A 19,744-nucleotide genomic window follows, 5' to 3' on the forward strand; every position below is an offset into this window, starting at 1 on the left:
GCTTCATATTGCAGTGGATTTACAGCTTTTCACACAGCTCTTAAAGGGATAGGTCACCCAAAAATAAAAATTCTGTCATTAATTACTCTCCCTCACCTCGTTCCAAACCTTCGTTCATCTTCGCAACACAAATTAAGGTACTTTTGATGAAATCTGAGATCTCTCTTACCCTCCATAGACAGCAAGGGTCCTACCATGGTCAAGGAACAAAAACGTAGTAAGAACATCATTAAAGGGGTCATATGACGTTGCTAAAAAGAACATTATTTTGTGTATTTGGTGTAATGCAATGTGTTTATGCGGTTTAAGGTTCAAAAAACACATTATTTTCCACATACTGTACGTTATTGTTTCTCCTCTATGCCTTTCTGAAACACGTCGATTTATACAAAGCTCATCGTTTTGAAAAGCGAGGTGTGCTCTGATTGGCCAGCTATCCAGTGCGTTGTGATTGGCTGAATACCTCAAGCATGTGACGGAAATGTTACGCCCCTTACCGTATTGTGATGCCGTGTCCCGGCACGACGAGACAAAACCAATAAAACCCACTATAAAGGAGGCCTTCTTTCTTTGTGTAAACATTTGGGCGGTGTTATGCAAATCTTCCCACACCTAATATGCCTTATATATTACACGTAGATGTGGGGGCGTGTTTAAATAAGGCATTTTAGGAAGGAGTGCATGAGTCTTAACTTTTGTAAAGAATATCTCTTTGGGTTTGAGACTTTAGTCGTTGCAACTTCAGGGATCTTATCTATGCACGAACAGCTTGTAACACTCCAAAGAGAAAGGGAAACTTGAAATCGCATCATATGACCCCTTTAAAATAGTCCATGTGACATCAGTGGTTCATCAGTAATTTTACGAAGCTACGAGAATACTTTTTGTGCGCAAAAACCCCCCCAAAAATAATGACTTAATTCAACGATTTCTTCTCAGTGAAGAATCTTATGTGTTGTTGTAAGGACCCTTGATCAAGACCAGTGTTGGGGAAAGTTACTTTTAAAAGTAACGCATTACAAGTTTGCGTTACTCCCTAATAATTTTTTTTCATAGTTACTTTTTATGTAAAGTACTGTGACATGTTACTTTTGTGTTCCTTTTTTTCATCTGGGCTGGGCTTACTTGTTTGTTTTTAATATAAAAAGTTCAATTTTTTTGTAAATGTAAAAGCCCTTTCACACCAAAAGTGAAACGAATAAGCCTCAGGCTGAAGGAAATGTAAATTCATGTCTGTACAGTAGAAAGCACAGCTCAAACAAACCTTATAGCTGTGCTGTAACGTTATGTTTATCTAAAGGTTTTTTTTTTTTTTTTGCTTACTAGTATGGTTGAATTGGATCTTCCCAGGTCAGACATTGGTTAATAAAATCTGATTAAATAAATACAGAAAAAAAGGAGATTTGTGTTATTTAACATATTTAATTATTGCACGTTTGCATCATATTTTGAGCTTTTTATCGATTTTTTTTTTTTAATGATTTACACAGTGCACACAACGTCTCTGCACTTACTCCCGATTTCTCTCAACATGGCAACACGAGAGCTGCCAGTTAATACATGGAAAAACAAAATAACTGGCGTAGCTTATTTAAAAAAGTAACTATTTTCTTGTAAATAGAAAAGTAATGTGTTACTTGAATGTAACTTCCATTATTCCACTGATCAAGACAGAGGTCAAACAGGTTGATCCAGTGGGATTTTACAGGTAATAAAGGTACTGTGAGTCATTTTTGGATACAAGCATCTGCTAAATGACTGTTTACTGTATATCCTTCCATTCTTAAACAGTTGAAAATATGCATTGTTGAAAACCGATTAACCTGTATGTTGTTTATACAGAATGGTTATGCACCAATTGAGTTCTTCTTGGAAGGAACTAGAAGCAGGACGTGCAAGTCTCTCACACCAAAGACGGGTAAGTGTACATCGACTACACGTTTTGGTGTTTTATTTTGATAAAAGCTCTTTGCTGACTTCTGCATGTATTGTGCAGTGTCAAGGCTTTTCCCCACTTTTCTGCCTTTTTTATTGCTGCACATATAAATTCAAGGTGACAGGAAACATTTTTTTGGTCAGCATTGCTTGCACACAGGAAGTGGGATGCCAGCTAAATGAAATTTCACAGGATTTTCACAATTGAATCTCAGTCCCAGTATGATATAGAGCCCCTGACTAATTTATGGCACAGAGGTTCAAAACGACAGCTTGAAACCTGGAAAGCCTGACGGTGGCAGCTCATCAATCAAACCGAACAAAAGCAAATTTAGATGAATGAGAGAAACAAAACGGTCCGCCTCTTTGAACACTGTTCGTTTTGTGTCAGCTTCATCTCCCGCTCTCTATCTTTCTTTCTCTCTCCCTCAGGCTTGTTGAATATTGTGATGGAGCCGTTTTTTAAAGGAGAGTTATTTGATGTGAACCTGGTTCCTGTCAGCATCAGCTACGAGAGAATTCTGGAAGAGTCTCTGTACGCTCGAGAGCTGCTCGGCGTCCCGAAGCCCAAAGAATCAACCTCAGTATGCATTGCCTTCTAATATGCATTCTATTGTCCTGTTTTCCTAAATATTTTTATTTTGGGCAATAAAACAAGCAACAAACAATCAGCAACAACACATACATGACTGTTTAATGTTTTTGAAAGAAGACTCTTATGCTCACCAAGGCTGCATTTATTGTAGTAAAATTCAGTAAAAACAGTAATGTGGTGAAATAATAATAATATTAAAGTTTCAAATAATGTTTTCTATGTTAGTATATTTTAAAATGTATTTAATTCCTGTGATGCAAAGCTGAATTTTCAGCATTATTACGCTCATTTTCAAGTGTCACATTATTCTTCGGAAATCAATAATTCTAATATGCTGATTTGGTTTTGAACATTTCTTATTATTATCAGTGTTGTCAGTGTTATCAGTTGTGCTGCTTAATATTTTTGTGGAAAAACATGTTTCCTTTTTCAGGATTCTTCAGTGAAAAGAAAGGCTCTTTACTGTCACTTTTAATTAATTTAATGCATCCTTGTTGAATTTCTTAAACAAAACAAAAACTTACTGACCCCAAATATTTGAACTGTGTAAATATGAATAAATAATTACAATATTTTTCATGTTACGAGTCCATGTAATGGACAGTGGATAATTCTAAATAAATATTTGTTAAATACTCAAAATAATCTCTAAAATAGCTGTATATCATGAAACAAAATTGTACAAGCTATTTTGCAGCTGTCTCCTGAATTAAGTTTGTTTTCATTTCAGACATAAAACCTCACTTGATGTCTGTAAAATTCTGTATAGATATTCTGTTTTTTACTGGAACATTTTTTATGGAACATCCAGGACAGACAGACCAAAGGGAGTTAATTGTTCTTTTTTTATTGACATCCATTTCTCAACTCTGTTTCTTTCTCTCAGGGTCTGCTGAAGGCCCGGCGGGTCTTGAGTGAGGACTATGGCAGTATGCATGTGTATTTTGGCCACCCTGTATCTGTGCGCAGTCTGGCAGAGGGAAAAATAAACCGCTCTCAGTACAACCTGCTGCCCAGGTATGACAGCTGCAATCAGCCACGCTCAGAATGCTTTGCTCTAAAAGCCACAATGTATGCATTTTTGTCACAACAAGCTTTTAAAATCTTAACAATTGATCCCCTCACCTATCAGCATGCTAGCAACACACAACTTGATTCACTTACACCATGGCATGCAAAGATTTCTTATCTTTGAAATGTTTATTTATTTATAATGTATGTTTATTTTGAACTTTCTATTCATCAGATAACCCTAAAAACAATATATCATGGTTTCCGCAAAAATATTTATATATATAATGAAGCTTCATTGAGCTTCAATAAAGCATATTAGAATGATTTCTGGAGGATCATGTGACACTCATGACTGGAGTAATGATGCTGAAAATTCAGCTTTTGCCATCAAAGGAATAAATACATTTTTTATGCATCCAAAAAGAAAAGGTATTTTAAATATTATAACATTATACAGTATTGTTTGTTTGGTTCCACTTTATATTAGGTGGCCTTAACTACTATGTATTTACATAAAAAATGTGATTATATTATAAGACTTTTGCTGCTTTTGAGGTGGGATATGGGTAAGTTCAGGGACAGGTTTGGTGGTCTGGGTAGGTTTAAGGGTTGGTTTAGGTGTAAGGGATGGGTCAACAGTGTAATTACAGAAATTAATTACAGATGTTAATTACATGCAGATTTTTTAAAAATATAAGTACAATGTAAAAACATGTATGTATATAATCAGTGCATTGTACCAAATTATCAATTTAAATATAAGCACATAGTAGTTAAGGCCACCTAATAAGTGGGACTGTTTGTTACTGTATTTTAAAAAAATAAATAAATGCAGCCTTGGTGAGCATAACTTCAAAAATATTTTTCAAATAATATGTTCTTTCAAAAATATGTTTAAACTTTTATATTTATATTGAATATTATGTTCATTTATAGTAGATTCATATTTATTTAATTTAGTGCTGATTTTGGTTTGATTTGCAGACTGCAGTCTGTATACAAACTTTACTGTAAGCTGTACAAACTGTCCTGACTTGAGTGTTGTTTTTATCAGGTACATTCCTCAGAAACCCAGCGTAGACACTCATGAGTTTCTGAACGACGCTGCGTTCCGTCTGGTGCGCATCCAGGAGGAGAACATGGTTCTGAAGCCCTGGGTTCTCATCGCCACACTGCTGCTACAGAACCCTGACGGCCTGGACCTCTCCTCCCTCACAGAACAGACAGACTGGCTCAGACACCTGGCACTGGCATTTGGAGCGTTCTTGGACTGGCCAGGTAAGAGATCACATTATCTCAACCTCAGACTGACCGCTCGAATCACCAGTACAATCTGTTTAAACCTCTGCAAGTCAGGATGCACAGCTGTAAATCAGTCTACCAGCAAACAAAGCCTGGAACCTCTAACCGACATAATTTTCCCATGTCGTTTTTTTTTGGTTTTACTTTCCCCTTAAATGTGCGCTCGTGTCTTTTGCAGCGTCTCGCACCGTCCCACGTGAGAGGCGCGTTAAAAGAATGTAAACTTTTACACCCAGTTTACATAAAAGTTTATGTCTACATATTATATGTGTGTGTACTGTGTATATATAGTATGTATATTGTACATAATAGTATGTAAACAAACTGTTATTTTGAATGTGATTAATCGTTTTGCAGCCCTAGTTATGTTGGCTTGGCAAAGCCAACATATTGTTATGCTATTTAAACTTCTTTTTATTATATTTTCTTCTGAGACTCAAATTTACTAAACGCTACTCCTCCTAGGGCTTTAAAGCCACAAGCCCCAAATTTGGCAGAGACCTGGGCCCTGATTTCTAGTTTGTTGCTATATCTTTTCAAACTGATCAGACTTACAGTTTTTTTTTATTATTAATTATTAAATATGAAAAATGTCCCATTGACTTACAATGGCTGAGAAAAATTGGGCCCCTAGAGGAGCAATTCCCCTCAGACAGAGTCAAATGACTTGATCAGTTTCACTTTTACATCAGTTAAAAATACAAATAAATACATACATTTAACTCAAACTGACAAGCTTAACCAACTTATCTGATTATTACCGGGTCAGGGATCATTAATAAATGACTGTCTGGCCAGAGAACAGTGTGGAAGATGAGAGAACTCTCACCGCACCGATCACGAGTGCAGTCCGTACGTGCTCACAACAACAGCATTTTTACTTGTTTTTAGAGCCTTTTAGATTAAAATATTCCAGCGATTGCATGCAATACACTAATTAGAACAAAACAAGAGCTAAATGCAGGTGTTTGAGCTGATTTGTGTGAAACTGAAGTCAGTCTCTGTCGAGCTCTCCCGGAGCGCAGACATCGTGAGCTCACTGCAGTGTCCTCTTAAACTTGTTTATTTTCACTTGTTTCAGCCTTGTAAGTTAAAGCACACCAGCAACTGATCATAAAACATGTAGAAGAACATAGTGCAGAGCTAAATTGAGTGTATGTGAGCTGTTTTTTAATGTTTTACTCATGCACGTCGCAATCGCGGTAGAGGTCTGCAAGCCTGTCGGGTCCCGACGGAGCCTGACACGCTGAGTCCGTTCGGGCTGGGCTCGGGCCATTATTTTTTTTTTTTTATAGATCGGGCTCGGGTCGGACTCAGGCTCATTTAACTTCTCTCCTTTTATTGTGCCCATATACGTGCAGAGCACACATGGCTACTGTATTAAATACTGATTATATTATAAATATTATACATCACCTAAGCAATACGCAACGCATGCACGCATTAGCATACAGGTGATAGTTGACCATGCAGAGCATCAGGGAGAAGTTGCAGCGTGGAGTTACAAAAAGTTCCCAATGCTTCGGGAAAAGCTGCATTTTTTGATCAGCCATGCATTTGATGATGATCCTGACTCGCCATCTCCTCAGTGGATGCGCCTTTAGAGAGAAATGCATCTTTAGGGATTTTATAATGAAAGAGTTTTTGTTTTCGATTCGAATTATTTCGTTTTAAAGTAGTAATTCAAAGCTTTCTATAGATACTATATTTATCAAGTCAGTGTGGCAAGTAGGCTATATGCTGTGTTTCGGTTTTTCAGAAGCGCTCCGCTTGCTCAAAACCGAAACTGCTTTTTTTTCTTCTTTTTTTTTTATAAAAGCACGTTTTGTTGATATTGTGAGTGCACACAAATAAAAGTAGACCCTTTACAATTCCGAACAACGTAGCCTATTACTCTTACCTTTATGAGCAAAAATGACAGCGTATTTTGAAATGTTTCCAATGCAAGTGATCGCTCTGGCGCGTCCTGTAAAGCACGCTTTAGCTTCCACTCTCCGCACAAACTACTGGATATGCATCAGTGCACATTTATCTAGGTCAAGCGTTTAAACTAACATTGTGGAGCTGTTTTATAATTATAGATTTAATTTTAGAGAAGTCGTGATGATTTGAGAAAGCTAAATTGATCAAACATAGGATAGGCTATGATCAACTCGCTGTCTGCCACTGGCCGCTTGGTTGTTACTTTAAAAAACAAAAACTTACATTGTGAGATTGTTTCCTCTAACTGCAGAGCAAAGTGCAGCTCAGACCCTCGCGCTCCAGACCATTTTGAAATGAGAAATACATACAACAAACAACATAATTTCCATGTGTTTTACAGCCTTATAAATCAAAACATTTCAGAGATCCAACACAGTACAGAAGAACATAATAAAATGAGTGCTTATAAGATATTTTTTGTCTAACTGCAGAGCAACGCGTCGCAGGACACTCTTTCAAAATACATGATAGCTTGGCGAATATAATCGAAAACATTTGTTTATGTCTCTTAAAAACTGTTGAGAAATAAATCCGAGGTGGATGGATGTGAACATTAAAGCGACCGCATTTACCAGCTGCTTTCTGTCTTTCTGCCTGCTCTGTTATACTCGGAAACAGTCATATTTATGAAAAGGTGCTTGACCTATTGAAAAACAATATGAATGAAATTAGTGTTTAATTTTTAGCAATATATAAAAACCTTCTCCATTTCAATTCAAAATAAGGGTCTATACAAAATATTATGATAACAATGTACTTTTTCATCATTATATGGTTTATATATTATAGTTGTTCAAAAAAAAACATTTAACAAGTCACATAATAATCAATCATCACTGTTTAAAAATGTAAGTCGAGAATTAAACTATTAAAGCATGAAATAAAATACAGAATCAGTACATTTCAGTTTGTGGATATATTATCAGTAAACTAATCATTAAACATTTGTAATCATTCAAAAACATATTGTCCATTTTTGCTTAATGTTGTTCAGAGATGAAAGCCACAATGCTAATGTTGTCCACACGAGGGAGCCACAGGATAACAAATCCTTCAAGCTCTCACTTCAGACTTTGAAAATGTTTTATTTAAGTGACTTCTGTAATCTCCTACACACTGATAGACCATTAAATTTTTTAAATCTTAATTTTAATGGTATTGACAACATATTTGACTTAACTGAATGTAACAAATAACAAACAGGGAAAACCATAAAAGGCATGACTTATTTTGCATCCAGCTAGCCAACTCTGTTGAAGCTGTTGTCATAGCCTAGTAGGCTTTTTAATTAGAATAGAAAATGGCAAGAGTTCATAAAGAAATTCTATTTTACATTTTTTGCAGCAGGGCAGCTCAAGAACGCTGGACACACAAGTACTCTTGCTCTTTGGCCAAGCCAACATCAAAGTTCGTCTTCGAACTTTAGCTTCTAGTTTATGCTGATAGCTGTCATACATTATACATTTCAAAAGTTTGGGGTCAGGAAGATTTTATGTTTTTGAAAGAAGTCACTTATGCATGCTGCATTTATTTGCTCAAAAAATACAGTATAAACAGTAATATTATGAAGTATTACTGCAATTGTGCTGCTTAATATTGTGAAAACAGTGATACATTTTTTTTTTTCAGGAATCTTTGATTTAAAGTAAAAAAACACAGCATTTATTGAAATATAAATGCTTTTTATGCTGTTATTCCATCCTGAATAAAAGTCATTAAAAAAAAAAATCTTACTGACCCCAAACTTTTAAACATTAGTATACATTTATACCATTTATCACTCTTGATTCATGCTAATTTCTTCATACACTAATACATTTTTTAACATTAGAAGTTGTATAAATGATTATTAGTTATTGTATCATAAATAAACATGAATTAAGAGTTGACAACAGTGTAAAATCAAAAGTGTTCATCAAAAGTCCTATATGAAAATCATATCAAATGTAATAACATTCAGGTAAAGTGTTTGTATCCGTAAGTGAAGATCTCTAAATTTGAAATCTTAGCAGCGAGAGACATATGAAATTGCATCCTGTTATCATATATCATGTTCTTCAAATTTTCTCAGTATGGCAAAATTGATCATGCATATTTCCAGGATATGCAGAATCTGCTTAGATAAATGAAAGACGCTCGATGAATAATTCATTGCAGAGAAATCCAATAACTCAATCTAAGTTTACTTGACCTTAATATGAACAATCCCCAATAATATGATCTCTCTCTCTCTCTCTCTCTCTCTCTCTCTCTCTCTCTCTCTCTCTGTCTGTCTGTCTGTGTGTAGATCATGAGGCCTGCAGTGAAGTCGTCAGCTGTAGTTTAGCTCTGCACAGACACCTGTTGAGTGTGTCTGCAGGCCACGTTCAGCTGAGTGTCACAGATGCGCCGCAGGTCGAGACGACACCAGAGGAAGCCGTCTTTCACCGAGCGGTCATTGTGCTCTCTTGCGCTTCCTACAGGAACCAGATCTTACACGTGTTTCTGAGACCTGCTCTGTTAGCGGTGGCCATACAAAGCGCAAACTCCAATAGAAAAGGTGTGAGGAAAAAATATGTTTTATGAATGTTATTTGTGACCCTGGACCACAAAACCAGTCATAAGGGTCAATTTTTTTAAATTAAGCTTTCCATCGATGTATGGTTTGTTAGGATCGGACAATATTTGGCTGAGATACAACTATTTGAAAATCTGGAATCTGAGGGTGCCAAAAAATCAAAATATTGAGAAAATTGCCCTTAAAGTTGTCTAAATTAAGTCCTTAGCAATGCATATTACTTATCAAAAATTAAGTTTTTATATATTTACAGTAGGAAATTGACAAAATATCTTCATGGAACATGATCTTTAATATCCTAATGATTTTTGGTATAAAAGAAAAATAGATCATTTTGACCCATACAATGTATTTTTGGCTATTTCTACAAATATGCCTGTGCTACTTATGACTGGTTTTGTGGTGCAGGGTCACATTTGTTTTACTCTGGATTAGTATATTTTACCAATCACAAAGTAATTTGTGTTCTAGATGATGTCTACAACTGTTTCAACTTCCTGAGGAACATGTTCTCCAATGAATTTATTCTTTGCCCTGGGGACTCTGTTCAGGTTAGACCACATTCACAAGCTGTTTTTGCCACCAAAATTTGTTGCTGAAAATTTGAGATTCATTTGAATACTAGACTGTTTCACTCTTTCAGTTGAAACTGAAAGTCCTTAAAAGATTTTCACCTCTAGTCTGTACTCAAATGTTTTTTCATGACGTGTTACTCTGTGTATATGTGTGTTTTTTTTTTTTGTAGGACTTTGAAGAAGCGTGTTATTTGCTCATGAAGCGTGGCGTGTTGCAGGTATTGGAGCATGAGATTGTGATGTCAGCGAGCGGTCACAGCACCCTCGCTTTCCTGTGTTCGGTTCTGGACCCCTTCCTTCAGGGATACCAGGTGACACCTAAAACACAATGTGCAAATGTACACTACTGTGCAAAAGTTTAGGGGTCAGTATGATCTTTCTTTCTTTCTTTAAAGGGGTCATATGATGCGATTTCAAGTTTTCCTTTCTCTTTGGAGTGTTACAAGCTGTTCATGCATAGATAAGATCCCTGAAGTTGCAACGACTAAAGTCTCAAAACCAAAGAGATATTCTTTATAAAAGTTAAAATTCGACCACGCCCTCCTAAAACGGCTCATTCAAACACGCCCCCACATGTCTACGTCATGGTGTGGGGAGATTTGCAAAACACCGCCCAAATGTATACGCAATGAAAGAGGCATGCTTTTTATTCTCGCTGTAGTGTTGTTGCTGCCGCCAGCGCCATGTCGTGGAGACGCTGTGTTTCGTTGTGAAAGCGAAACTACTTTGTTTGGGTTTCCAAAAGAGGACACAACTAGAAATCAGTGGTTAAGTTGTATTTACAACACTGTTCCAGAACAGTACAACACAAATATTTGAGTGTGTGTAGCGCATTTTAATGGAGGACTATTTCCTGAACCTCGGAGAGTAGCCTGCCAGCTGCACAAAGGCTGTTTCTATAAAGTGGGGAATTACAACTTTGCAAGGATAGTTTGGCGCTTCTGACTCGCAGCTTGTAAGTACATTTTCTTATTTAAAGAATTGGCCACTGACTATTCAAATGCGAGTTTTGAGCTGTGTAGAGTAGTGCTTGTTGTTTGGCGTTTCTCAGATCACAAATGCAGACATGGTAATATTTACATGGTGCAATGCAATGCGACGTGTAAAAAGACAGTATAAGTCATTATAATCAGTAATTATGTCACCACTGGATGCAACAAATGCCTCGTTTATAATGGGTTTTATTGTTTTAGTCTCGTTGCGCCGACACGGCATCACAATACGGTAAGGGGCGTAACATTTTCGTCACATGCTTGAGGTATTCAGCCAATCACTGGATAGCTGGCCAATCAGAGCACGCCTCGCTTCTCAGAACGATGAGCTTTGTAAAAATCAACGAGTTTCAGAAAGGCAGAGCATAGAGGAGCAACAATAATGCACAGTATGAGGAAAATAATGTGTTTTTTGAATCTTAAACGCATTGCATTACACCAAATACACAAAATAATGTTCTTTTTAGCAACGTCATATGACCCCTTTAAATTATTAGTTTTATTCAGCTAGGATGCTCAATCAAAACAGAGAAATCCTGAAATAAATGTATCAAGATTTCCACAGAATATTAAGCAGCATAATTGTTTTCAACATTGATAGTAATAGGAAATATTTCTTGAGCAACAAATCAGCATACTAGACTGATTTCTGAAGGATCATGTGTCCTAACACTGAAGACTGGAGTAATGATGCTGACAATTCAGCTTTTAATCACAGGAATAATTACATTTAAAAAATATATAATTTTTCACAATATAACTATTTTTACTGTATTTTTGATCAAATAGATGCAGTTTCCATGAGGTTTCACATAAAAAAAAATAAATAAAAAAATGACTGACCCCAAACTTATGATTTTTAGTACACTGTTTTTTAATATTATCTACAGGAATAGTTAAAGGTATGGTAAACTATTTCTGAGAAACACTGTTGTTCAAACAAACACACCCCTACCCCAAAAAACAAAACACTATGCAACACAGGCAACGATTAATAGCTCCAGACAAACAATGACTCTCAAACCCATCCTGATACTATAATATTACAACAACACCATGTCTTGGTTCTGTAAAACATTGCAAAACCAATGTTACAAGCAGAAACAAAGCAGCATTGGCATCTGTTTTCAAACCTTCCCAATCTAACATCTCTCCAGCTCTGGAAAGCTTTTCCAATATTAACATGGGTTCTAGCTCTTGCCTGATCATAGCCCTTCCTTTTCCAGTTACATTCCTAACATTTTCCTCTTTGGTAATTTCTCACCATCTCTCTTTGTACAGTCTTTCTACAAATCTCCCGCTTGATCACTTTCTCTCCTCCCTCTAAATGCCCCCTATTGCTAATTTGCTAAAAGGGTGTTGTAGTGCTCGGTCTGATCCATCTGATCCACTTTGTGTTTTCCCCTAATTACACAGCCAGGACTATGTACAAACACAATTTTTTTTTTCAGCACTCATGTAGAACTAGCTTGCAAATATTCACATAATTGCTAGTTTGGGTGCTGATATGGTTGTAGGACTGATATGGTTGTAATTTTTTGAAGTTCTTGGTCTTGTCAACACATTGACAACATTTGTACTCAGTCTAGTCTCGGCCTTAGACTAAAATAACTCTGGATTTTATTTCAAGGCCGGTCAAGACCACATCTGTGGGGGAATATCATTAAATTGCCAGTGCATTGTCTGATTTATATGTTAACATCTCTCTGTGATTGGATGTAAAACTGCTTCGAATGCGATCATTAACTTGTTTGTAATTTGATTTCTTTTGCTACAGTTGTGCCTGGTCAGAAATGACCATGCGATTGTATGAAAAATATCACCCAAATTAATACAAATGCTCACAAAATGCAAGATATTATTGCATAAAAAGTGTTTGTATAAGATCTTGTGTTTTATATCGTAACATTTGATAAAATTAAGCAATATCACAAGGCAAGAGAGCTTTTTTCACAAGTATAAGCTTGATTGCAAATGTGTAGAAGCCTGTTTCCGCCACTGAATAAAAAATAAAAAAGGTTATTGCGAGATATAAACTCGCAATTGCAAGTTAAAAAGTCATAATTCTGAGATATAAACTCGCAATTCTGACTCTTTTTCTCGCAATTCTGAGAAAATAGTCTTTTTTTCCCCCTAAAAACTGGACTTTAACTCGCAATTGCGCATGCGAGATAAAAAGTCGCAATAACCTTTTTTTATTTTTTATTCAGTGGCGGAAACGGGCTTCCATACAAATGTGTTGTTGATTTCATACGAGCAATCAATAAATAAGAAATTAATATTAAGTGACTTGCCTTTTTAGATAAAAGTTAAACTGTTTAAACACAACGGTCTTTACTCTTTCACCAACGAAAATAGTTCCAAACAGCTCTTGTTCTCGGTTTAAGTAGTCTGACTACAACATTAGTTGTTGATTTTAATTTTAATAGTGTTTCTCAGAAATCACTTACTGCACCTTTAACTGTACAAACCTGTTTAAGTCTTCATTGCTTTTCACATAGGACACATTCTTAGGTTTGATAACTACGGTCATATTAAGTTAGTGTGTGTCTTTGTGCAGGTGGTGTGTCACTATCTGTGTGAGGAGACTAATGAGAACCTGACAGAGAAGGAGTTTATTCCTGCTGTGAGGAGTTTTGCACTAAAACTCATATTAGCAGGTAACACAGGATGACAGTGTTTTGTGTGTGGAAGTTTAAACTGTTTCCACACCAGGTCCTGTTTACAACTGATCTGATTAGGCATGTCCTGCATTACATGAGGTGTTGCAATTGTCTCAGACCACCAAAAGCTGATTTTACTTTGGTTTGAAGTTTCAATCTTCTTTTATATGTGTTTGTCATCAGGTCGTCTGAAGTGTTACGAAGCTTTATCCTCAGACCTGCAGAAGAACGTTTTAGCAGCCCTTCTGAGGCTCAAAGCTGTGAGGAAGGTCAAAGTGTAAGTCCATCTACATACAGTCTCCGTTTCATTAGATGTGTTATGGGCTTTTGAAGTGTTATGGTTGTTTAACTGATGTGAACTCTTTCTCACAGAGGAGATCAGGTGACGTTGAAGGTAAACAAGATTGCAGTGAACTCATTGGAGGATACGCTGGGTAAGAGTAACGTCATATCAAAATAGCTGGTGTTCAAGTATGGCAGTGTTGAAATGGCAATCTTCTAACATACTAGTCTAATCATTTCTGCAGTATATAATATGTGCATTCTAAGTTGATCTGAGCATCTTTTTTGGGGTTATTTTATTGGTCTGTAAAGTATTACATAATTTTTTACACCAAATAAAGTTATTTTGCATTTTTAAGCTGTTACTGTGCTTAAAAATCCATGTGATGAGGTCATTTGACTACAAATGTAGCATACTAATGTTTGAAATATTTATCATGGAATGCTTTCTGTGTCACCAATGTTGTTATTGTTAAGAAAAACTATTAAAAATATGTTTTGGTAATTTAAATAAAGCTGAAATGAAATGAAATGAAAATGAAAAGCTTAAAAATTAGAAATGTTGCCTAACTGTTATTACTAAAACTAAATTAAAGCTACTGTAAACAGAAGTAGAAAAAAAAAAACGAATAAAAAAGGCATAAGTAAATAAAATAAAAAAATGCTATAGTATATAAATAATACAAAGATATCCTGTCACATACTATTTATTTATTTTTTTAATAACAGTAGGCAATATTCAGTGTAAACTGTTCAAAGTCCCAGTAAATCAACCCTTATTTTTAATATAATAATATGTTTTTATCAACCCTTGTTTATTGTGTTATATGATGTTAGATTTACTTGGATTTAATTACTGAATTGTTTAGCAAAAGCACAATTTTGCTGGAACAAAGAGCATTATAAAGCATTAGATTGGTATAAATAAAACAGATTTTTGTAACTAAAATGACATGCAAAAGACTTCCAATTTATACTTATGAATAGTTTTACAAAAGTTAATGTAATCATGTTTTAATACCTTTAGTAGCCTATAGTTTAGATTACCGCTGATGTGTGTTCAGAAATAAAAGATGATTTAAAATAGTCAACATAAGAAACATCATAAAATTAACTTAAAAATGTTTAGATAAAAATAAATGTATGTCAGGTAAACTTTGAAGGACTTGTTTTATAAGATGGTCCCAAAAAAACCCACATTATTTTACAGTAAGTACTATTAAAGAATCTTTTATAGAATTATACAAAAGTATATACAAAATATTTTTTTTTTAGCTGAATTTAAAAGTTGAATTACGGTATATTAAATGTTTGCATTTACTGTATCGAGTGAATGCAACAAGATCTAAATATATAATAGGTAAAACGTAAACTGGTCAATGCACACACATACTACTAAATTAAATAATTACAAATATATAAAAAATAAACGCTAATCTATTCTGCAGATTTTTTTGGCCCAGATTTTATCGCTTGCTTTTAAAACACAATAATTTGCTCTTTAAGAAGTAAAGTTTTCAAAGTTTCCTCTCAGAGAGTTCATGTGTTTGCCTGATTTTCCACTTTGACCCAGTTCTTGTCTCGCTGTGCCGTACTGCCATGACCTCCTGCATCTTCGTTCTATTTCATAGCTATGCTTGTTTACTTTTCTTTTCCTCTGTCACACAGGAGGTAAAATTCCTACCCAGAAGCCCATCCTCGCTCGACTGTAGTCGCATACACGCACGTGGAGTCTCTGGAGGGCCAAACCAAACTAAACTGCCTTCATTAACATAATGACAAATTTTGCAAGGTGGCATGGCTTCGCTGACTACAAAGGTTACCTGTCATCGAGCTTTAAAGGGACGTCACGGGTTTGCCATCTGGGACGCCCGCGCTATGCTAGAAGCACTCTTTTTATCTCTCTCCCTCTCCGACAAACTTGACAGCAGGTTGCCATGTCTATGATCAGCCTTCGATCTTCACCGTGTCTTTATCAGACGAGTTTTAAACTGCTCTGATGTTGCCAAGTATATGAAGACAGTGACACTTTTTTTTTTTTTTTTTTTTTTGCGTTTGAACATCCTGTTACCACTGTTTGCGTGTGTTTTATCGATGTCTGCACTAAAGAGACTTCGCTTTGATTTGAAACACTGTTACTGTTTATTCTCACTGGATTTGTGTTGGGCCCGTTATCTTTTCTTTGTGAGTTGTCTGAATTGAACTGTTTTCTTTTGCTCTCTAGATATGGCCGTCAGTTGCGTTTGCTACGGATGAAGGTTTTTAGGGATCATGTTACAAAAATAGGTCACTCGAAAATGTGTTAACTCCTTCAGAGCTAAAGAAAAGATTGTCTTTTTGTATCTGCTCTCAGAAAGGAAACTTGTAGTTAAATGAACAGTTCGCTCAAAAATAAAATTTTCTGATAAATTACTCGGGTCATCAAAGATGTAGATGAGTTTGTTTGTTCATCAGAACAGATTTGGAGAAATTTAGCATTACAGTAAATCACTTGCTCACCAATGGATCCTCTGCAGTGAATGGGTGCCGTCAGAATGAGAGTCCAAATAGCTGATAAATACGTCACAATAATCAACACAAATCCACTCCATCAGTTAACATCTTATAAACTAAAAATCTGAATGTTTGTAATAAACAAATCCATAATTAAGATGTTTTTAACTTCAAACCTTTGCTTCCAGCTAAAATACGAGTCCATAATCCATAATATTGTTTTGTCTAGTGAACTTGGATTTGGCCAAAAGTGACGGTTCAAAGTTAAACGCCTTTTCGCTTTTCGAACCAAGCTTTTCGCTTCTCAAGATGTTAATTGATGGACTGGAGTATTGTGGATTATTTTGATGTTTTTATCAGCTGTTTGGACTCTCATTCTGACGGCACCCATTCACTGCAGAGGATCCATTGGTGAGCAAGTGATGTAATGCTACATTTCTCCAAATCTGTTGGAAAAACAAATTCATCTACATCATGGATAGCCTGATGGTGAGTAAAATTTCAGCTAATTTTAATTTTTGCGTCAACTTCTCCATGATTAACAGAAAGGCTGTTCTCACGAGCCAAATATGGAGACTCTTTATTGCCATAACAGTGTTTACATGCCTGTTGTAAACTACAGCTTTTCTGCTACAAAATAATGCATAATGAATTAACAGGCTTTATTTTACGAATTACTGCATTTTTGGGATATTTCACCCTATCTTTCAATAATATGACGAAATATTTTTATTATTAAAAAGGATCAGACGACACCGACGCATGTCGCACGGAACTGCTGAATCTCTGTTTGCTCTGTTAAATGCCCCTGCAGTGTTATTTCAAAGCATTATATCCATTTTTTTTAGATTTAGTCAATTAAGAATTAAGTCACACTGACCCAGATTTCAATATTACAGAAAATTTAACTTTTAAAATTGTGTTGATGCCATGTCGGATTCAGTTTCTAAAACTTAACTACAAAGTTTAGATACATTTATGTGCTGCACTTTTTCTAGGGGGGGAAAAATCTAAAATATGCCCATTGTGTGAATTTGAATGGGAATTCAGGTATATTTGTATCCCATATTTTGGACTGATCATCAGATATTATTTGTCTGTAATCACTGAATGGATGATGCAACTAATAAGCGCAAGCCATAAGTAAAGCCATAGCGTTCATCCATTCTGGGTTTGGGTTGATTCTTGCACGGTTCATCGAATTAAGTAAAAAGTTTACATTGAAAAGCAGCTTTTTACATAATTAGATGAATTCATCTTGAAATGGTTTTGAAAAAAATTGTGGAAATCACTCCTTTTGACTTGGACATTTAGTTTTTTTTTTTTCTATCTATGGATTGAGTGTCTTTCTAATAATGTTAATATTGTGATTGAACAGTGCTTCTGATAATTTTTGGGAGAAATGGCACTAAAACTAAAAATTAAATATGCATTAAAGCTAAGTGAAACCCAAATGCTGACCATATTTTGTGTGTTTTTGTAACATGTTCTGTATGTGATCAGTATTTGTTTTTCTCCAGCCATTTTGATTGTTTTAAATACTTTTTACCCAGCATTTAGTTGTGATGCAAAGCAGAATTTTCAGCATCATTATTCCAGTCTTCAGTGTCATATGATCCTTCAGAAATCATTCTAAGATGCTGATTTAATGCTCATGAAACATATTTGTTGAAAGCTTTTGTGCTGCTTTCTCATTTTTTTTGTGGAGACCACGATGCATTTGTTTTTCAGGACTCTTTGATGAACAGAAAGTAAAAAAAAAAATTAATTTGTCTTTATGTAATAAAAGTAATAATTTAATTTCTAAAAAAAAATAAATAAATACTGCCATTAAAATTTTGAAAATGGGTCTCCCAAGATAAAGGTTTGGACCATAGACTGTAAGGTTTGGACATAGCTACTCATTCGTTACTATTACTGTTTCACACACACCTTTTAGAATAATAGCCTAAGTTAGTAAAGTCATTAACCCTAAATGGAAATATCTTGGTAAATAAAAAGTGACGTTAACTTATTCCATTTTGTCTAAATTACAGCCTTGCCACTTTTGACATTTCATCAGTGTCTTGATATGCATCCTGGGATGCGATGCAAACTGTATTTACTCTTCTTTACTAAAATAATTCATGGTTTTGTTTTAAAATACAGTAATGCATTTTTTTTTTAATCTACCAAATCAAGTCTAAATAATCTGCTAGTCCAATAAAAATCCAATAAAAAGTGCAGAATCTTACATTTAGAAAGCTATTATTCATCTTGATGTTGTTGTTTTATCAGTGTTGTCCTCTAGATGGCAGACTTGGATGTGGATTTACCAGCTCACATTAAGCAGCCAGTGTATTGTGGCCAGTTTGGCCCTTTCACCAAATTTGTGCATCCAAGCAAAACCTTTTACTCATATTTCCTTCCCATTTCATTCATCTTGTCAACAGGATATCAATCAATATGCCAGCAATCTCTTCCACTGAGCACAGAACATGTCTACTGTTGTTCTTGACATTTCAGTGCTCGTTCTGTAGCTACAGCTCAGCATATGGTATCTGTTAAATATCCTGTATTTCTTTTCTTATTCAGATATCCATGGTTTTATTTGATTTATTAGGCTCATTTAGCAGAACACATTCAACAAATTAACATAAGCAGCGAAGTCCTGCTGTTTATTCTGCCGCGTGGAACTGGGAATATTGGCGGTAAAATGTCATAGCAAATGCAAACAACGTAACCTTAATCTGAGTACACACTGCATTTTAATTTGACTCAAACACAACCAGAGCCCTTCTCCATGGGGAGCCATCAAAATCCGCTCAAAAAATGTATTACTTTGAATGGAAGTCAATGGCGGAGATGCTTCAGTACGCTGAATAAACTGATTTTGTGTGGAAACAGCCTGCCTCGTAATAAATTTCGCGCCCCTTGCAGCTAATCTTCAACATGTTCTGCATGCCATATTGGGAGTGAGCTATATTTGGAATTTGCTACAAAAAAAAAGAGTAGTTTTATAATTGAAATTGCAGTTTTGCAGGAGAGATTTGTTTACAGCCATACATTCATTTCTGTGGTCAATTAACAGGCTTTTGTACAATACTGAAATTGCATTGTCAAAATGAATGAGCATTGGGAGTCAATCATATACAAAGTTCAACTTTTTTTTTTTCAGTGACACACTCAGAGTTTGCCATTTCCACCTCTTCCAGAAATCTCTGATGAAACCGAGACTGTGAGGTCTGTTCAGTGTCATACTGCCTTAGGGTCACATCTAATTGTCACAGCCCAGACTTTTTGTCCACTAGAGATTTTTTCAAAGTCACTGCACATATTTTCAGTGTTTCATCATCTGATGATATCAAACACAT

General features: G+C 35.5%; 1 protein-coding gene across 2 annotated transcripts in view; it reads left to right on the forward strand.

Moving 5' to 3' along the window:
* The window catches only part of gnpat (glyceronephosphate O-acyltransferase), a 30,032-nt gene extending 11,895 nt beyond the window's left edge, over positions 1-18,137 (forward strand). For both annotated transcript variants that reach the window (XM_058755391.1, XM_058755390.1), the window contains 11 exons: positions 1,843-1,918; positions 2,368-2,519; positions 3,417-3,547; positions 4,599-4,822; positions 9,117-9,368; positions 9,858-9,937; positions 10,132-10,272; positions 13,514-13,613; positions 13,800-13,893; positions 13,989-14,050; positions 15,567-18,137. In XM_058755391.1, the coding sequence (XP_058611374.1) occupies positions 1,843-1,918; positions 2,368-2,519; positions 3,417-3,547; positions 4,599-4,822; positions 9,117-9,368; positions 9,858-9,937; positions 10,132-10,272; positions 13,514-13,613; positions 13,800-13,893; positions 13,989-14,050; positions 15,567-15,610 (1,356 nt within the window). In that variant the 3' untranslated portion in view covers positions 15,611-18,137. The remainder of the gene's footprint in view (positions 1-1,842; positions 1,919-2,367; positions 2,520-3,416; positions 3,548-4,598; positions 4,823-9,116; positions 9,369-9,857; positions 9,938-10,131; positions 10,273-13,513; positions 13,614-13,799; positions 13,894-13,988; positions 14,051-15,566) is intronic.
* Positions 18,138-19,744: the final 1,607 nt, after the last annotated feature.

The sequence above is a fragment of the Onychostoma macrolepis genome, chromosome 20, assembly GCF_012432095.1.
Source record: "Onychostoma macrolepis isolate SWU-2019 chromosome 20, ASM1243209v1, whole genome shotgun sequence".
Taxonomy (NCBI): domain Eukaryota; kingdom Metazoa; phylum Chordata; class Actinopteri; order Cypriniformes; family Cyprinidae; genus Onychostoma; species Onychostoma macrolepis.